Genomic DNA, 19,435 nt, shown 5'->3' with positions numbered 1-19,435 from the left:
AAAAAAAATCTTTCATTAATTCAACATAACATGGGGTGAATAATTGTTACACAAATGATCAATTTGCAGGTAAACCCATCATAAACTAGATTTAAGTGAGTTTGGTGATTGAAAATGTTTTGATCCCCCAAATTCTGACTCTGTCTTGTTTAATTTTGTGCAAATACTGCAAATCCATGCTAAACCTAACCTATAATTTATCTGCCATGACACACATTGTTCTCCATAGTTCACATGTGCCTACACTCAGTCCAATCAGAGATCAAGTGGTCAATAGCAGTGATCAGAGAGGCCTGCAGCCCGATGAGACCATCGATCTCTAAGCCCCACAGAGACATGGAGAATATAACTGCTCCAGTTCATATCGGCCTCACGCGTGACGGCAGGTCCGGGGTGCAGTGTCACAAGCGGCCACTCTGAGGCCTCCATAGTATTGGCAGGATTGATCTGCTTTACTCAGGCCAAGTGCAAGCTGCCAATCCTAATGCACTGTCAATATAAGCACACCAGGGATGTATGAAGAGAGAGCTGTGGACTACATGGGAGGGTGGACATATCCATTTCTGCCGTGCCTGCAGCCACTCATCTGCCCATATCTGTCACAATCTATTACATTGACTCACACCCAACAGGTGTTACTGAATATGCTGTATAAGGAAGTGGGCTTTTCTTTTCGCCTTAAGAGATGGAAGAACAGCGAGCAATTGCATGCTGATGAAGGCAGCATCTACAAAACATGGGCGTAGCTGCTGAATAAAAAATACTCTTGTCTCCAAATACTCTTGTCTCCAGGTGGCAGTCTCTACAGTTTCTGAGCTGTTTTCCCCAGTATTTTTCTTGTAATTTGAGCAATTGCAGGCCCCTATTTGCTCAATTATTTAAAAAGTGAAACACACTTAATTTTCAGTTATATTACAACGAGATAGAAAGAGGGAAAACAAGACTCCCAGTGAGAGCTGTCAAGTCTTGGAGCCGTGATGTCACTACCAAGGAATGCCCAATAATTCATTGCAACAAGCCTGAAACCAAACAACCCCTTTTAATCGACTGTTGTAGAGCACAAGAAGTTTGGCTCATTTTAAAAGGTCTGGACGTAAATTTTAACAAGTGTGATAACTCTATGATGTATGGACTCTTTGAAGAGAAGATGCCCCCAAAACATAAACTATTTCAACTCATTGTCAGTGCTGTTTCTTTCAAACTGTGGAACACCAGATGTGCAATGGACCTACAACAAACTTGTTAAACATACACTCTCAGATAACTATGGACAAAAACAGCGCCTTCACTGGCACATTCTGGACATATCCTCCTGAGACCCTGTGTCCTCATATGAGGACATCACATTTTGGGTTTACGGGACCTTCTACTTCATTCTGCTTAACTTAGGCCTGTTGGTCTTGTTCGTGGACACTTTTTGTGCCATCTAGTGGAAGGAAGACCTCAAAGCGCTAATTCATGTAAAAACAAGATGGCAGCCATTTCTGCTTAATCAGTCTGCAGCCAACCCTGACACGAAAGTAGACAAGGTATAAATCCTGAATCAGATTCAATGGTTGAATTGTATGTATTCATGATTAATGATGTTTGTAGTTTGATAAACAACAGTAACATGCTAAGGCGCTGTTAATTACAAAGCACTGTTGTTTAGTTTTTAAACTTATCAGGTCCTACTAATCCCAAATAGCTAGGAGAAATTACAAATGCAAACCAAACAAAAGTTTTATGTCTCAGGAGGATATAACACGAATTGAAGGACATTTCTGTCGAAATAATTTACTATTACAGACAAAGAGTAGCACTGGTGTGTTTCCCCTTTTGCCTTGGTATTAGCATTGTTATTTTATATAAAACTCATTTATTATTATTTCTGATAATGTTACTTGTATTTGTTATTGAAATAAACATAAAGTTCCTTAAAGAAAAGAAGCCAAATAATCAGTATTGGAGCTGGTCTAGCATGACTCAACAGTAAAGAACGTTTAGGTAGTAAAACGGTGGTACAACAACTACTACTACTTTAGTTTACACAGATGTAAAACCAGAAAACTACACAATTTTATAATTTGACATAATGCGCTATTTTACTTTTTTTTTTTTTTTTTTTTTACATATTTTACACAGTTTACACAGGTGACATACCTGTTCTCCTCACCCCGCTGTCATTACGTCAGGTAACGTACCACTCCATTCCCCGTTTGAATGCGCTGTCAATTAGGCTATTTAGCTGTTAGCTCTGCCAAGCTAACCCGACTTTGCCAAGTTGTTCTCTTGCTTCCATGTTTAGTAATCCTCTCAGAAAGATGCTGGAAATCCTTAAAGTCTGTTTTTGACCACTTAGCATCACCAAGAAGCAAGAAAGGCGTCTTCTCTGTCTCTGACAAGCTAGCAGCCAACGTTAGCGTTAGCCATTTGTCCCGGAAAACCACTTCATGTCAAAAAGAAAAAGAAAAAAAAAATTACCAAATGTTTGTGTTACAATAATATCAAGTGTTGTAATAAAGTGTTTAATCTCAAGTTTTACTTAAAAAGGCAGAGTTTTAAATTTCTACAACACGACAGTCAAAACCGTTCACTGTGACGCAGTTACCAAAAGACATAACGGCTGCCAACGTTACGTGGAAAACAGCCAATCACATTGCAGCAGCTGGCAGGTAATCAGTTTTGGGCATGCGCAGTGTTGTTTCCCGATACTCCAGACATTTAAATGTAATAGTTTATTATTGTACTGCCCTGCACTTTTATTGTATGTTACCTCTTTTGTTTTTGAATTGCTATTGTTCTTTTATATATTTAACGTGTTTATTATTTCTGATGATTGTATTTGTTGTTGAAATTCAATAAAGGTTTTTTTTTTCCAAAATAAAAAATGTTTAAAAAAAATGCAATTCTAAAACTATTACATTCGGTTTCTGAACTTTAATCATAATAATTTCTAAAAAGATGTGACGTAGTGGTAACATCCATGCATGTGACTGAGTTGTCATAAATCAGAGTTCGTGTCCTAGTTACCACGTTTCCACGGCAACCATGGAAGCTGTCAACAAACCCAGAAAACGGAGACGTGGGAGATGTAAAAACAGGTAAATAACTTTAACAATATCTAAGTTTACAGCTTATATTTCTGTGCTTGGATATAAATCTTTATACACGAGTCGCTTTGAGCGCTTTAGTTTGTTGTATGGGCCATTTTAAACGTCACATGACTGTAGTCTGAAATATTTCCAATTTGGTGTAAGTTAGCTTCAATCTCTCTTGTGCTATAAGGTATCAACAGACTGGTATTTACAGGCATCATTTCTGTGTGGTGTCATTTTGTAGGAAACTTCCTTCCAAAGCTCTCCCTGACGGACACATGTTTCCAGCTGTTGGTGGTGGGAGTCCAGAGAAGCCGGATGTCAGTGTGAACAGTCAGGTAGGCACATTAACATCACAGTATGGTAACAGATATGCTGTAGATGCTTGTCCACTCCTGTGGCATAATGCAGAGGGGAGTGAAGTGATGGTCCAATGAAATACCCCACTCCAACCAAATACCAAATGCAAATATTGTCTACACCAATAAAAGTAAAAAGTCAGCATTAAAAAGTTGATTTAAAAAGTCTTTACTCACAGAGAGGAAAGGTGCCGTGATGTGATTATTGATGTGTTATCCTGTAGGCCTGAATCTAATTTTACCATTTTGGGTGTTATTGAAAAATAAAAATGCAATCAAACGAGCAAGGGTAAACCTTAATCTGTAAGTAGCTGTTGCTTTCAGAGAAATGGTTGACCTATCAACACTTTCCTCTAAAGTGAATTCATTAAAAGCACGCACTTTCACAAAGTAGAAATAGTCAAATAAATTGCCTTTAAAAATTAACTGGTGCAGCACATTACTAAATGAACTTCATGTTCACCTTTAGTTACTTGTCAGATGTAAGAAATACTGATGGCTTCTCTGTATTGCAGCTGTGTCAGTGAGAAAAACATACATAACTCTATGGATGACTTGTGTTTCACTCTCCAGGGTTTGTCAGCGCTCCACGTGGCCTGCCTTCATGGCCAGCTGGCTGCTGTTCAGCTCCTGGTGGAGTCCAGGCTGGGGTGGATCGACAGCAGTGATCTCCAGGGTCGCCGGCCTGTTCACATGGTTTTGTCTCCCCGGAGCTCGCCCAACACCTTGCGGTGCCTCAGATACCTGCTGGAGCACGGGGCTGACGTCAATGTGTAGGGGCCTGATTTTGTGAATGACTGCTTTGTTCAAGTTTTTGGAAGCTTTATTTTCTATCAAGCGCCTATTTATAACTTCTGTCAGCTGGATCCAGTGGCGAAAAGCAAAATTCTGATTAAAATGAGATGATGGTGAAAGTTTATAGCTGCTGTTGGAAGCGATAATGACGGTATTATGGTAATGATGATGATTATGATGGGAAAAAGTAATGGTGATGATGATGATAACAGCAGCAATGATGATGACACTGGAAATAATGATGAAGCTAAGAAGACAGAGTTTTAAGTATAGTTTTTTCTTATAACCAGCACCACAGATTCAGGGACGACCCCGCTGCACCTGGCTGCCTCTGAAGGTCTCCTGGACTGCACAGAGAGCCTTGTGCAGGCCGGAGCAGACGTGTTGGCCCAGGACAGCATGGGACACACCCCACTGGATTTGGCCCGCATCTGGTGCCACAGGGATGTAGCAAGGTAACGAGCTTTAAGAACAAATCACATGTAAGATAAAAGGTAAGTTAAACTGTTTCAGGTAAAATTGACTTCTCTCTCTTTAACAGACTTGTTGTGTTTTTGTGCAGGTATCTGAAGAACTGCCTGTGGCAGACACATAAGAAGAAAGAAATGAAGGAGAGGAGGCTAGTTCAAAGTTTATACAGTGATCTCGTGGATATGGTCAAACTGAATGATCTCAATAAAAAGGTTAGTAGGTATGTTGTGGAACGCACAGATAACTCCCAAACTGTGATAAAATCAGGAAAACATTCACATATTATAACACTTTTTTTGTATTCTGATGAAGAAGGACTTTCGTGGTGAAGAGGGAGCTGAGCCAGAAGGCAAAGCTTTCGATTTACTGGTCCATCTACGTCCCAAAATTCACCTGTGGTCATGAGCTCTGGGTAGTGACCGAAAGAATGAGGTTGCAGATGCAAGTGGCCGAAATGAGTTTCCTCTGTGAGGTGTCTGGACTCAGCCTTAGAGATAGGGTGAGGAGCTCTGACATTCGGAAAGAGCTCGGAGTAGAGCCAAACTCCCTCTGGATGTCCGAGCTCCTTACCTTATCTCTAAGGCTGAGCCCAGCCACCCCACGGCGGAAACTCATTTCGGCTGCTTGTATCTGTAATCTCATTTTTTCAGTCACTACCCAGAGCTCATGACCATAGGTGAGGGTTGGGATGTAGATGGACCAGTAAATTGAAAGCTTTGCCTTCTGGACCAGCTCCCTCTTCACCACAATGGTCCGGCAGAACATCTGCATCTCTGCAGACGCCGCACCAATCAGCCTGTGAGCCAGTGAGATACATTTTCTTGCGTTGAACAGGTGCACTCTGTATACTATGTGGAAGTACGGACACAAAACAAAACTGTGTAAAAATGAGATGTGAAGGGGCTCTGTGTGAAGTTCAGAGCATATAAGTGATCTGTACACGGTTCTCAACATGGAGGTGGCTTTGCTGGTGGCTAGCAGCTAACAATGCTAACTCCATAGACCTTCTTGAAGAGGTGGACTCAGTCCGGTTACAAATGAACTCTCAAATGAAACATTAGTTCTAACTCTTATTCAGTGTTTTTGATTTTCTTGTCATGCTATATAATATTTGCAGCATTTTTCAAACATATCAAAAATCTAATCACACTTTTCCGTGTCCATTTTCAGACGCTTATTGATGTGAAGGTGGCAGAGTGGGTGAAGAATAAAGGTTTTCCTCTCCTAAAGGATTTCTCCCCCAGAGTCTTGGTGAGCCAGTATCACACCCAGTGCCTCTCATCAGATCAGAACACTTCTAACTCAAAACATGCCAAGCACCCATTGAAGCACCAGCCAGAAGGTCCTCTGGAGGACACCAGCACCTCCACTAAGCCACCTCCGGCCTCATCGTCCAGACCCTGGACCATCTTCATGGGCCTCCAGCCAGAGAAACCTCCCACAGAGCCAGACCTCAGGGGTAATGTCACGGTGTGGAGGGGCCACAGCAGCAGGCAGCCTCAATACTCCACCAAGTGGGACAGCACACGTCACCCGGCCCCTGATGTGCCTCTGGATGTCCTGGAGAGGGTGTTGTTCCCCAGAGCCTTCCCCTCCAGGATCGCTTCCCCTCGGTACTTTGAGCCACAGGACATTGTGGAGGTCCAGCACAAAGGATACCCCCAGGGGCGGAGCACCTCCCCCTGGACAGAAGTGGCCATGCACCTGGCTGAGGCGCTGGAGCCTGGGCACTATTGATCATCACACTGTGATATTGAAACGCTTCAGCTGGAACTGAGATTACGGATGTGTTTAAAATATGTATTAAATCTCATCTAGTATTAAATTCTTCATATATTTTACTTAGGTGGAGGTGGAAACAACATGAAGAAGAAGAATTAACATGATAACAGTAAAACTACTAACAATAATAATTATTAAACATTATTAATTATATTTTTCTTATTTGTTAACAGTTAAATAACTATTAACTGAAGCTTAATTAACCATCAACTAACTATTTATTGATGATAGTTGATGATAATTAAGTGTTACCATTACAATACTACATGTAATGTTCTAATTTCAAGCATTTTAAGAGTTTATTGTTATTTAACATGTTATACACTATGTTAAATATTTGTTAATGGTTAGTAATTGGTTTATAAAGGGTCTATAAACATTGGATAGCTATTATAAAGTTGCAACGGATGATTATAATGCTTTACTAAATGGTAAATAAACACTGAAAATCTATAAATATTATATCGGCGGCCATATTATACATAAGTTCCAATGTTAATAGATGAATAGACCATTTAACAAGGTGTTAAAACCATCAGTTGCAACTTTGATAGTCATCCAAATAATGTTTATAGACGCTTTACAAACCAATTATTAACCATTAATAAATACTCAATATAGTATAGAAAATATTGTAACATTTGAAACAAGAACAACTGTTAAAATAACATAAATCATAGCATTACTAATATTTAATTAACACTATTGTTTCATTGTTTATTATAAAGTGTTACCATTGTGATTAGAGGACTCTATTTTAGGGAAACGTGTTGTATAGGCACAACAGCAGACTAACAAAATAACCTGCCACCCCACAACCTCAGCTCAAAGTGACAAAATTAAAAATGCCACACACTCCAGACGCTGTGCCTCCAAAAAGTGGGGTGAGTGGAGGGGTGAGTGAAAGGTGAGAAAACCTCAGTGAACTGGGTCACCTGTCTCAGATGTATCCCTGCACTTTCACTGCTCCCCCCAGGGACCTGACTCGGGATCCAGGTGAGGGCTTGTCAACAGCATGTGTGTAACTGCGAGCTGTGGCCTGTCAGCTGAGGGTGTGTGTGTGTGTGTGTGTGTGTGTATGTATGTGTGTGTGTGTGTGTGTGTGTGTGTGTGTCGTGGTTTTGTCTTCTTCCTTTACTTCACAAAGCACTTCACACCTCAGTGGGGGTCAAAGTGCACACCAGCCTCAACCTGGTGCGCCCACTGTGACCGAGCCACATGGGACTTGGATAACATAATGTCATCCAGTGACGCTGTCTGGCACACATGCACACACACACATATTTTGAGTGGAGTTCAGGGTGTGACAACGGTACAATCCATCGCACTGCGAATAAAATTTACCACTGAATGGGTGAATTAAGCTGATTTAATTGGAAATGACGAGGCTCAGCACATCCATTTTTGCCTTTATTTCCTTGAACACCAACCTGTGAAAAGAACCATTTAATCTGCCGGTTATTTCAACAAAATCTTTTATTATACATTTGTGTGCATACCAGCCTACAATGAATCGCACTCTGTAATTGGTTAAAAAAAAAAAAAAAAAAAAAAATTCGGCCTCTTCAACGGCGCTTTCATCAAACCACTTTAAGCAGCTTTTGTCCCCCGACGCGTGTAAGCTTGCAGGAGTCATTGCACAAGTTCGATCTTAACAAGTGTTTCATTTGTCGTCTGATGTCGGGTTAACTCAACAATCAATGTACAAAAATCACTTTGTTATTACTGTGAATTTTTAAAAACAGTCCAAAAATAACAGGCTGGTCGCAGGCTACAGCGCTGGTGATTAATGACTCTGGAGATGCAAGAGAAGAATAAAAATCTTTACCTAGTGCATGGTTTCTGCGGCCACATGTAAACAGTCCACACTGGGAGACTTCCATTGTAGCTAACTTTAATTTAGGGGTGTTTCAATTATAAAAGTAATCCTTTCCAATTGCCCTTATCAGCCCCTTTTTCATCAATGTGATCCGACAGGGCAGGGAGTATTTACATGTCACATACTGTAATTAAAACCAGACATTTCCATCGATCAGAACCTGATTCCTTACAACTTTAAAGGAACACTTCACCCCACAAAATGACCATTTGTTTGTCAGTTACTTAACCCAAGTTATGTTAAATACATGATGAAAACTTAGTTTTTCTGGTATGCCTCCATTGTGAATGAAGAATCCAAAAATTGAGCAAACTCTTGATGAATTGAAGTAAAAGGGGTCCACGCTTAACAACGACAAAACTATACCAATACATCCGTTTACGGACTCTCACACAAGTCGTGCAGTATAATCAAAGTTTGATTTATCCAGTCTTATGCTCAGTATTTCCCAAACATACAGCTCTTTCTGATGGGAAGCTGAACTTGGAGTGAAACTTACCAATGCTGTCTTCAAAGCCAGACTCCATTGACATAAACTGTAATTTTACCTCACTGAACACAGGAGTTGTTTGTCTACCACTGCCTTGAACACTTATGTGGAATTTATACTTCTGCATTGAATCTACACCATAGCCTGACATGCACCTCCCCAAAAATGTAACTATACGTCGCTGCGACGCAGACCTCCTGTCTATTTCTCTAACCTGAAACCATTTCCCTCAGTGGAAACAAAGCTTTTATTTACTTTAATTTCACAGATAAGAAACAATAAATTGTGAAGACAATAAAGCCTCCACAAAAATAGCATTTTAAATCTTGTGTGTGATTTATCCTGGCTTCATATGAGCAGAGGAAATCTCTGCTCATCGTGTGGCTAATTTATACAATGTAAAATGCCATAAGCTTGTGCTAATAACATTAGCATGTTGTATTTGTTTGGAAAACATGTTCAGTATAAGACAGTTGTTTTGTTGGTGAACCTTGTGAGTTGTAATGGAGATGAATTTTGTAACGTTACCTTTGTTAAATGTTGTTGTTGTCCCTGGTTTTATATGAGTAGAGGAAAAGTTCGCTAGCTGCTAGGCTAATTTATACAATGTAAAATGCCATAGGCTTGTGCTAAAAACATTAGCATGTTGTATTTGTGGGGAAAATGTGTCCAGAAAAGGACAAATGTTTGTTTGTGAATGCTGCGAGTTATAGTGAAGCTGATTTGTGTTCTTTTGTGTGTTTTGAATCGACTATGCATTCACAGGAACCCCGCCACTGACTCGTGTTTTGGAGGTGTAACTGCAGAGTGACACAGACACACCACCGCCCAAGTATAAATGCTCACCACGGCGTAGCCTACAGCATAAGGTCTGCTGCACAAGTATAAATCCCGCTTCACTTTGTGTTGTTGTGGGACCGAAGTAACCCTTTAAAACACCAAAGTAACACATTAACAGAAACAAACTACTGATTGATGCAGCAGTAGACCAGCAGCTTCCATGTTTAGAAAGATAAAAAATACTGTTTTTGAGAGTCTGGATTTGAAGAGAGAATTGACAAGTTTAACTTTTCGGTCAGTTAGAAAGAGCTGTCTGTTTGGGAAGTCCTAAACATACAACTGGATAAATGAGACTTATACTGCACAGTGTGAGAGTTTGTAAACAGATGTTTTCATAAAGATTTGCTTTTGCGGTCTCCATTGATGTTGATGACTTAACACCAATTTCTCAAGAATTTCACCATTTTTGGATTCTTCGTTCACTCTGGAGGGAGTCAAGTGTTCCTTACACTGCCCTTTCTCATTTGCAGTAATCGCAATAAGCACTTCTGTGGCGACCTGTGGCAATCAACCTGCAGCTGGTTTGCCACGTTAACACTTATCTCCTTTCAAGGATCACTTCACATCAAAATCCAAACTTGATCAGGATTTAGCCAGAGAGTATTAAGCTATCTAATTTATCTCCAACCTTCTTAGTCTGAGGAGACACAAAGTTTTCACTAGTCGTATTTTGTCTCCTAACCTGTCTGTGATGCTACTTTGTGTATTGAATCTGACCAAATATAAGACCTACAACACACAAATGACAGCAGATCTCATCTCAAGAAGAAAAGTGATACTGATTTATCTGCCAAAGTCAAAACGTACAGGTATTTTGGTGGTTAATTCCAGACCCTTCACACACATATCAAAGCGTAAAAAATGGAGGAGTCTGACATGACATTAAGAAAGCGTTGCGCTACGGACAAGATCCCCACTAAGAGGTCTCTAGTAGATGTTGTTGGCAGTCAGTACAGACAGACAGAAAAACAAAGAGAGACAAACATGGCCTGTGTAAACTCGTGGGCTCGTCCAGCAGGAAGCTCTGTTTATTGGTCCGTCCTCTTCGTGTGCTCTTCTTCCACTTTGGCCACTGTTTCGTTTTAGTCCCATCCAGAAACAAATTTCCAAAGTCCTTCCTGCTTCCCCTTAATCTGCGACACATACACTTACTCACACACACCCTGACCCCCGAGGCTGCACCACGAGTCCAAGCTCCTTAGTACATTTTCTGTCGGCTGGGCAGCACTGCCTCTTTGAGGAAGGAGAACACAAGAAGGATCCCAGACCTCTTCCCCCTCTTGCCCTTGGTGAAGTAATTAGACACCACATCATCTAAAAAAAAGAAGAGAAAAAGAAAAGGGCATTTGTTACCATTGTTCGCATTATCATGTGTTATGCTGTGTGTGTGTGTGTGTGTGTGTGTGTGTGTGTGTGTGTGTATCTGTCTGTACTCAGCTTATCTAGCAAACTACTGGACCTATCAGCCTAATATTTTTGGTGCACATTTACGACTGTATGCTTCATGGCCTCTCATGGTTGCAGTGATGATTGACTGTTTTACAAGTCACTGGCTCCTGACTCCTCACTCCTGTTAACCGGCTGGTAGGGGCTGCAAGTCATCAACAACATCACGAAGCAAAAGGCATTTCAAGCTATGGACTGAGCTAAACACAAGACTTATCTATCTGATGAAGGCCACATTTTCATGGCTAAAAACATCCAAACAACAGTCTTATTTTGAACGGGAGCACCTGCAGATTAATTCCATATCCACTATGTTAGGATCCACTAGAGTTAGGCACCATATGAGATCAATAAATCCCAGTTTTTCTTTTTTTTTTGGCCACCATCTTGATTGTAAGGGAGCTGGGAGTGATTGATGGACTTAATTTGATAAATTAAAGTTCAGTAGACAAATGTGCATATACTACTAGATTTCATCAAGATATTGAGATAAAGTCACATGACTTGTTACCATAGTGGTCCTGGAACTAGGCTAGTACGCCTTTTTGACAGTCATGGGCTGGCTCAGCCTTGCTTGGTTTGGTTTCAGCCACTAGCAGGGATTTGCATTTCCATTACAACAGGGCTACCTGAAGATGTATCTTAAACTGATATCAGCTTGTCTTGAGTGATGACGTTTAAAAGCAGTGAGCTGATCCATGGCTACAGTCCCCTGTTATTTTTATTGCAGTGCAGGTAAAAGAAGTTTACCTGTTGGAGGTGAGCTGTTTGCAGAGGTGCAGTAAGAGCCTGTTGTCTGCAGCTCTTCATCAACATCTCACTGTGGCTGTCTCTGATTTCACTCTTCCTCCTTGACGTATTTTTACACTTGTCTTAATTAAAGAAAAGCCTCTAACAAAGTTCGGCTAATTCAGTGATCACACATTTGACTTCCTATAGATTCTTCGCAATTAAAGTCCCCTGTTTTTTTGTTATGTAAAAAGTTTTATTGTGAAGCAGAAAAATAAGGAAATGTTGAGTTTTCAACTTCTAATACAGCTGAAAGCGAACATGAAATAGTAAAATAAATCAGATCTCTAAAGTAAAAACAGGACACAGGAGAGAAACTAAACTCCAAACTACAGAGATTCAGCTAGAAGCTACAAAAGCACTGAGAGCTGAACACAGGGAGCTTTAAAGACTCTGGGCTCCTGCACACAGAGGTGAGAGGAGTCTTGCAAAACACACGGCTTGTTTGAAGGGGAGAAGGGGGTCATTGGGGGTTGGCTGCAGTCGGTGAGACGTCACTGCTACCCGCATGAGGGCCCGGCTTTTGGACCTACTCTGGAGAAGGTCTATCTCTGGCGCAGCTCTGTGTGGCACGGCGCCTCTAAACTGGTAATGGAAATGCAAATCGGCGCAGCGTGGCTTGACTCAGCCCATAGGACGCAGGCAGGAATAGTGAATGACATGTATATGCTACTGATGCTACTTATATCCCACTTTTAAATGAATTAATCTAATAAAAAAGCATCAGTGTTACACTGTCATAAAAACTGTCCTGGAAAGGATGTTTCACTAACTTACTCAGCATCCATTTTTTCAGCTGTTTCTTAAAACTATTCAGAGAATGGGCAGATTTCATTTCCTTTGGGACTGACTCCACTTCTCCCTTCTGTGTAGAGGAATGTACTTCTCCTTACTTTGCTTCTTGGATTGAGCTGTTTCGGGTTAAATACACTAGCTCTCATTTTCAGGCCACGAGAGTCCCAAACATAACTGGGAGCAACTGAGTGAGACTCAACTGTTCTTTGATTGGGAGGGGAGAGGAAGGTAGGGAGAGCGTTTAATTGGACACTGTCTCCACATAGCCCATCTGCTCTGAATACACCTTGATAATGTGACCTGCATAACGTCTTCCATTCATTCCACTATTGTCACGCTTACACACTGAACACACAGCCGGCCCTGCTCTCCCTGACAAATACATGGTTTTCCCTTAATTTCAATGCTTATAAAAAAGGTTTAAATGTAAGAGATCTAAGAATATCCTCAGTTCCTCAAAGAGAACTTGTCAAGATAGAGAGAATCCAATAAAACATACTAAGCACTCAACTGCTACCAGTGCTCCAATCAGAAACAGCTAAAGAGACAAAAAGAAAAGCCTCACCTCCTTGTTGCATGGTGGACGGAAGCACATTTTCCCCCGCTGACAGTGACACAAAGAAGGCAAAGGGGATCACCCACAGGCAGATGGTGAAGTACGCCAGTACCTAAATGCCAAATGCAAGATTATAAGACAAGTATAGGAGAAATTTTAATGGCAGAAAATCTTTTTCATATTCCTAAAATAACACTATATCAAAGGCAGTGCATGGTGTCACAAATGTGGGATGAAATTACCTCTGAGAATGGATAATACTCTTGTGCAAAGTACTGGAAGGCCATATAATGGTTCACCACTACCAACACTGGAGAATGAAGAGAAAGGAGAAGAAAGGATGTTGGTAAAGTAAAACAGGACAAGAAAACTGTGTGTTGGTTCGACTTAATATTCTCACACAAGAGTCTTTTGCTGACTGAATGAAAGGAAGACATTTTTTAGCTTCATAAAAATACCTGGGAGCCTCTATTCTTACTGTTCTTTTCAAGAGTAACTAAAGTATTTTTTAACCTGGGCCCTATTTCCACATGTTTATGTGTCTAAGTAACTGATGGGAACGACGTCAATTTTGGGCGACTAAAACTGCTTCTTTTTGCCACTGACAGGCTCAGATTGTTATTTTAAGTGTCTAACGACCTTATGGAAAGGATCCCTAAAGAGACAGACCTTTTTGTTAAAGAGTACAGTCCTTTTTGTTTAACCAGAAACAGCCCTGAAATCACCATCACCAAACCCACCAGACTCCATTTCGGGCTTTTTTTTTTTTTTTTAAAACAAAAAGGTCTATCTCTGTAGGGATCCTTTCCATAATGTTGTCGGACACAAATGAGCCTGTCAGTGGCAAAAACAAACACTTTGAGTGGATGGAAATTGACAGTGCGAACATGTCCCGTATGGTTACATTGCAGCCTGTTTCGCAGCTGAAGCGCTCTCGCTCACTACTGGACTAACTTCAAGAATGACTGTTCCCATTAGTCAGACACAAAAAAGGGAAAACAGGTTCCAGGTTGAGAAATACCAAAGTTACCCTTTAGGTGAAGCTGATATCAGTTGCTCTGTTTTAAGAAATCAACAGGCTATATAATCCAAAGCCAGTGTCTGCCACACTTACCACAGGAGAGGATGAAGTTTGGGGAGCTCAGCAGTATGTAGGGGAACGTCTGCAGGAGGCCGAAGTACACCAGGTTGGTGAACAGGCCGACTCCCACCATCAACATTGGGAAGCCTTCAAAAAGATAGAGACCTGCCAGCACACCTGTCGAGAACTGAACACATGCACACAGTGAAACAGAGTACAGACGTTGTTCACTGAATGTTTTATTGCAGTATATTCTTAAAAACAAGTGCATAAGGAAATGACATCAATCTATAGCTGCTTACTCACCATAATCATGTATTTTATTATTCGACTGGTGGCTACTGTGTATTCTTCTATTAGTTCAGCCAGGTAGTACAGGCCAGCAGCTGGGTGAAGATGGAGATAAGATGATCAGCAACCAAACAGGAACAACAACAAAGACAGAGAGACAGAATTCTTTGTCATCTGTGCTGGAAATCAACACAGTGACAGCCCTAGTTTTAAACCTATTTTTTGCTGGCAAAAATTAGCATTGGCATTGTCACAGTTGACCACAGGCTGTGAATGCTACATGCTAACCAAGGTAGCAGCTTGTGTTATGGTTGACTCCACCCTCTCATCCAAATATGGTCACCTCGCTCCAAAAACATTGCTATGCTATCCAAAGATCTGGTGCTATCTACACTGCAGTCAACAGTAACACTGTTTTAAACAAGTTATGATACAGTACCTGAGTTTAGATGCCTCTACCAAAATGACACTTGAGGTAATTATCGTTCAGTGCCTTGCTTTGAGGAATATTAACACACCGTTCTACGAAACTCTTCTCGAAAGCCCTCAAATTTTAAAGATTACTGATTTTTTGGGGAAAAACATTGAAAGAAATCTCTAAATAACTGATGACAGGATAAATAAAGAAGAGTATACATCTGACCAGAGATTCAAGGCCAGCTTCAGCACTTGACAGTTTTCCTTCTTGGTGCTTAAAAACAAATTTCAGTGAGTAAATAAAAGGTACTGAGATTCAAAACCTCTCCCCAGTGAACAGCCGAGGCAAAGCAAGAAAGGTGAGTGCGTTAATAAAAACTAATGGGCAAAACAGACATGACCCACAGTTACTGAGCACATGTGGAATGAGGGCCAAACACAGCCAAAAAGACTACACGTCAAAACTTGTACGCCAGGGAGCTGAGAAGGCGACAGCTCATGGGAGCCCGAGAGCTTCATCACACAAAGGCAATCAGCACTTTCTAAAAGATAGAGCCAAAAGAAAAAGAGAGGGAAGAATAGTGACAGCAAACTGCCTTGCTCTTTTAAATTTAATAAATCAAGACTGACATTCCCTGTATACTTGGTGCCTCCTCTCAGCTCTGGACAACACAAACACAATAAATAAAATATGAACCAAAAAAGTAAAATGAGGCAATAATGAACAAGAAGTTCATGAGAGGCAACGGCAGTAAGTGAGGTACTCATTGGTAATAAATCCTGTCCATGCCACTTTCCAATAAACATATCTACTGTCTTCATCAGTAAATAATTTCCTGATGTTTCACAGGCAGTTTGCTAATTAGTCCTTATGCAAGAGGAATGCGATTGAGACATGTAAAAACCCCTCAGAGAGCTTGATCCAGGCCCCTTGATCCATTAGTCCATAGATAAAAATATTACAAACATGGGAGAGACAGAAAGACAAAAGAGAAACCTGCACACAGTAGCAGACATCCATACATTTAAGTCCACAAAGGGACAAACAAAATTAAAATCACTGATTATTAGATGGCAGTTTACACAGATAATCCTAAGTATAACATTCAGGAGATAAAATCAAACCTGACCTAACCCTAATTATAACTGACCCTTTATTATTAAATAGCAATAAAAAGAAGCTGCCCTATTAGAAAGAGGTGCTGTCACTCAATTTCATGAGGTTTCAGCCGGATTCAGTTGAGCAAAAATGTAAATTCTTGTTCCTGGATCCAGTTTCTTTATTTACAAATGCAAATGAAAAAAAAAGAGTACACAGACATGCACCTGACAGGTGGGCCGGACGGAGTGTGACTGACAGACAGTCTGACAGTCAGCAGCCACACCTGACAGCTGCAGCAGGTGTTACGTGGCCAGGTAACTACCTGACAACGTGGACAGACAGAGAGGCTCTTTGCCAAGTTTTGTATCAACATAATATTGACCCTACTTGTGACAGGCATGTGGACAGCATGTTAGGCAGCCATCTTGCCAAATAACCTTCCAACCAGTTTAAAATAAATAAACGAAAATAGCTTCTTGCTAATGTTATATAGATTTGATGCATTAGCAGGCTGTTCGTGTTAGCTTACATGCTAACTCTCCTCTACAGACTGCTGCTGGATGCTACTGTATCTAGACTCTACTGCATACCAGACATCATGACCACATCAGCGTTATTTGCTGAGACATCAACCTAATCGATTAGTCAGAATCGATAAAAGAGGAGTGACGGAACGCTACATGCTAACAAGCTATTAGCAAACATCACTTCCAGCTGAAGTGTCTCCCATGTCCCAAAAACTACTTAAACATTAGTCAAATCAATATCTGCCTATAAAATATTATCATTGTTTCGCCTGATGGGATATCGTTTGAAATATGTAACGCTGTCATTTTTGTTATGTACAAAAAAAGAGCATCTTGTATTCGCTGCACACAACTTCCTGTCCTAGAAAGCTAGCTAGCTAGCTAGCTAAACATGATATCAGTACTTCGGCGATTTGACACACGTAATCTATTTATTCTTAAGGCACAACTACTGTTTGTATTTGCGTTTTATTATGAACACATTATACAGTCGCCGTTTTATGAAAATATGCCCCGTTAACGTGTAACGGTGCAGCTTCAAATGCTAACTCGGTCCGCTAGCATTAGCAAGCGACTATTAGCCAGCTCTTGCAGGGATTCCCAGCGTGCACTTACCTATTGCTAGAGTGACGAAGGATATCTGGATGACTAACGACAGCCAGCTGAGTAAATAAATAAACCACATCTCTCTGCATATGAAACAACAAGCAAAAATATGAAAATAATAGAGAGAGCAGCTAGCTGGCTGCTAACTAGCGCTGGAGCACCGGTCAAAGTTCCTGCCCCTGTGTTTTCAGTACAGGCTGAGGAGAGCAGAGAAGAAGGGCCCCGGGTGACGGAGGGACGGGGGTGTCTGGGCTGTAGCGCCACGTCTGGTTGGAGGGGGAGTGCAGCAGTTTGACAGATAAGTCAAATACGGTGTCTTGTTCCTGAGAAATAAATAGTCAACAGCTGAATTTATTATATTTACATGTACCCGCTGTTCACATGCCTTGTGGACAGGGAGGATCGAACCTACAACCTTGGGACTGATGGATCGAGAGCTCTACCTCTACCTCCTGGCCCACAGCCAACACTAACCCCCCAAAATTAGACAACTTACTGTCCTGATTTATGAAATGCGCTGTTTGAGTATTCAGTATAGTTTAATTTAGTCTATTTCATCATTTTCAAACTTATAGAAATCAAATACAAGGGTAGATAGATGATACATAACATTGCATTAATGGTTTTTTTTAGTGTATAAAAGGTAACCAAAAAAACCCCAAACAGGACCGAAAAGGCTTACTACACCTTCCCTTTTAACACTGATTGTTTTTGTCCGCCCCCTTTAAATTACACAGAGCAATAACAAACTGAGTGAGTGTATGGGAGACAAAGGAAACGTTGATTTGATTTACTAGCAAAAAAATCTGACTGTTAAATTAAAATGACGAGATACAAAGTCAACATTTTGTCATGCTATCATAACTAATATAATAATTTTGCCATGGTAAATCTTTTTGATTTACTATAGTACACACACACACACACACACACACACACATATATATATATATATATATATATATATATTACAGGGAAATAATTGCTCTGTCTCCACAGCCTACCTGTGTTGTAGCCTCCAGTTGCCCGGAGGTTGGCCTTAACTGTGTTTAAAAAACAAAAAACTAAAAAAAAAAAAAAAAAAAAATAAGCCTCCAAAAGTTATTTAAAGTCAAACAACACAGAAATGATACAATACCTTAAAAAATATCGACATTAAGGGTGATATGATATACTAGTATTGACTATAACCCTGATATTTAATATAATAATAAAAATTATTGACATCATTTTAATAATACACACATGATAATTTAATGTATATAATTCTGTGCCTCCTAAGTAATTTCCATTTTTTCCGTCCTTGCTTTGCCTCCCCCAATACCATTTGGTTGCTTTTTTTTCACTGTTCATTAAGTATAGTTACTCTTTTTGTATGATTTTATAGCTTTGGTTACAGAAATTTTAAGTGTAATTCATTTGCAGAAGAAAAGGGATAAAAGTCACAATAAGCAAAGGTTAAATATGAATTTGACTAACAGCATTACCTGAAGTTTCTCAAAATTTTTCAACAGCTATCACGATATTGTTATCATGAACTCTTTTGTCCTGTGGTATCAATCTGATGGTAGCCCAATTTGACGCCATTTATGACACCACAGGGAAACATCAGCATTGAGGACATATTAATATTGATATTTATTTCTAACATGTACAAAAAAAATATATGAACCTTCAAACAAGCAGACAGACAGAAAGTAATATTGACAAATAATGAAAAGCATGATGAAAAAGCAATTGTCAGTGTATAGTTAATGTGACTTACATATCTGAAAAGGAGGAGGAAGTACAAACGTATTTAATGCCACCCCTTCTCTATAAGTCATCTAGTGAACTGAAACAGACCGCTTAATTCAAAATGTTTATGAAAAGATAAATATAACAAGACACAATATAACCTTCCTTTTCTTGTTAAGCAGCAGAGAACAGCAAAATGACTGTAGTAAACAACAACAGAGTGAGAAAGCGCAGCTCTGTTATGTCAATACTGAGGAAAACGAGAAATTAAACTTTAAAATATTTAGAATCGACATCTATCAAAAACGGGTATTTTTGAAACACTGTTGTGTAGTGCTGCACGCCCATAAATGTGCCACAGCTCTGTCTGTATTCATGAAATTAGCTGGTTTCTC

At 40.2% G+C, this 19,435-nt stretch overlaps 2 protein-coding genes and 1 long non-coding RNA gene across 3 annotated transcripts in view; 1 reads left to right on the top strand and 2 right to left on the bottom strand.

The window, feature by feature from the left end:
- The window catches only part of LOC125883356 (uncharacterized), a 35,333-nt gene extending 32,753 nt beyond the window's left edge, over positions 1–2,580 (bottom strand). Inside the window, exon 1 of the long non-coding RNA XR_007448483.1 lies at positions 2,143–2,580. This is a non-coding gene — a long non-coding RNA (uncharacterized LOC125883356). The remainder of the gene's footprint in view (positions 1–2,142) is intronic.
- On the top strand, positions 1,514–7,560 carry ankrd53 (ankyrin repeat domain 53). Its single transcript, XM_049567550.1, has 7 exons — positions 1,514–1,529; positions 2,995–3,083; positions 3,322–3,415; positions 4,010–4,209; positions 4,522–4,686; positions 4,794–4,914; positions 5,873–7,560. Exons 2-7 carry the CDS (start codon positions 3,031–3,033, stop codon positions 6,437–6,439), a joined length of 1,200 nt encoding a protein of 399 aa, XP_049423507.1. The 5' UTR covers positions 1,514–1,529; positions 2,995–3,030; the 3' UTR covers positions 6,440–7,560.
- Positions 7,561–10,453: 2,893 nt separating this feature from the next.
- Positions 10,454–17,488, bottom strand: tex261 (testis expressed 261). The gene is made up of 6 exons (XM_049567551.1): positions 17,313–17,488; positions 14,667–14,746; positions 14,394–14,547; positions 13,522–13,589; positions 13,289–13,391; positions 10,454–11,007 (listed from the first exon to the last, which is right to left on the bottom strand). The coding sequence occupies exons 1-6, from the start codon at positions 17,380–17,382 to the stop codon at positions 10,892–10,894; spliced, it is 591 nt and encodes a 196-aa protein (XP_049423508.1). The 5' UTR covers positions 17,383–17,488; the 3' UTR covers positions 10,454–10,891.
- Between the last annotated feature and the right edge of the window lie 1,947 nt (positions 17,489–19,435).

Source organism: Epinephelus fuscoguttatus, linkage group LG23 (assembly GCF_011397635.1).
Source record: "Epinephelus fuscoguttatus linkage group LG23, E.fuscoguttatus.final_Chr_v1".
Lineage (NCBI taxonomy): Eukaryota > Metazoa > Chordata > Actinopteri > Perciformes > Serranidae > Epinephelus > Epinephelus fuscoguttatus.
Note: the sequence above shows the minus strand (reverse complement) of the source record. Positions and strands in the feature narration are given on the sequence as shown.

Coding starts and splice junctions, on each gene's coding strand:
- tex261 (XM_049567551.1), bottom strand. CDS start 17,382: ATGTGGTTTATTTATTTACTCAGCTGGCTGTCGTTAGTCATCCAGATA. Junction 14,747..17,312: donor CTTCGTCACTCTAGCAATAG/GTAAGTGCACGC, acceptor ATCTTCACCCAG/CTGCTGGCCTGTACTACCTG. Junction 11,008..13,288: donor GTCCACCATGCAACAAGGAG/GTGAGGCTTTTC, acceptor TCTTTTTTTTAG/ATGATGTGGTGTCTAATTAC.
- ankrd53 (XM_049567550.1), top strand. CDS start 3,031: ATGGAAGCTGTCAACAAACCCAGAAAACGGAGACGTGGGAGATGTAAA. Junction 3,416..4,009: donor ATGTCAGTGTGAACAGTCAG/GTAGGCACATTA, acceptor TTCACTCTCCAG/GGTTTGTCAGCGCTCCACGT. Junction 4,915..5,872: donor TGAATGATCTCAATAAAAAG/GTTAGTAGGTAT, acceptor GTCCATTTTCAG/ACGCTTATTGATGTGAAGGT.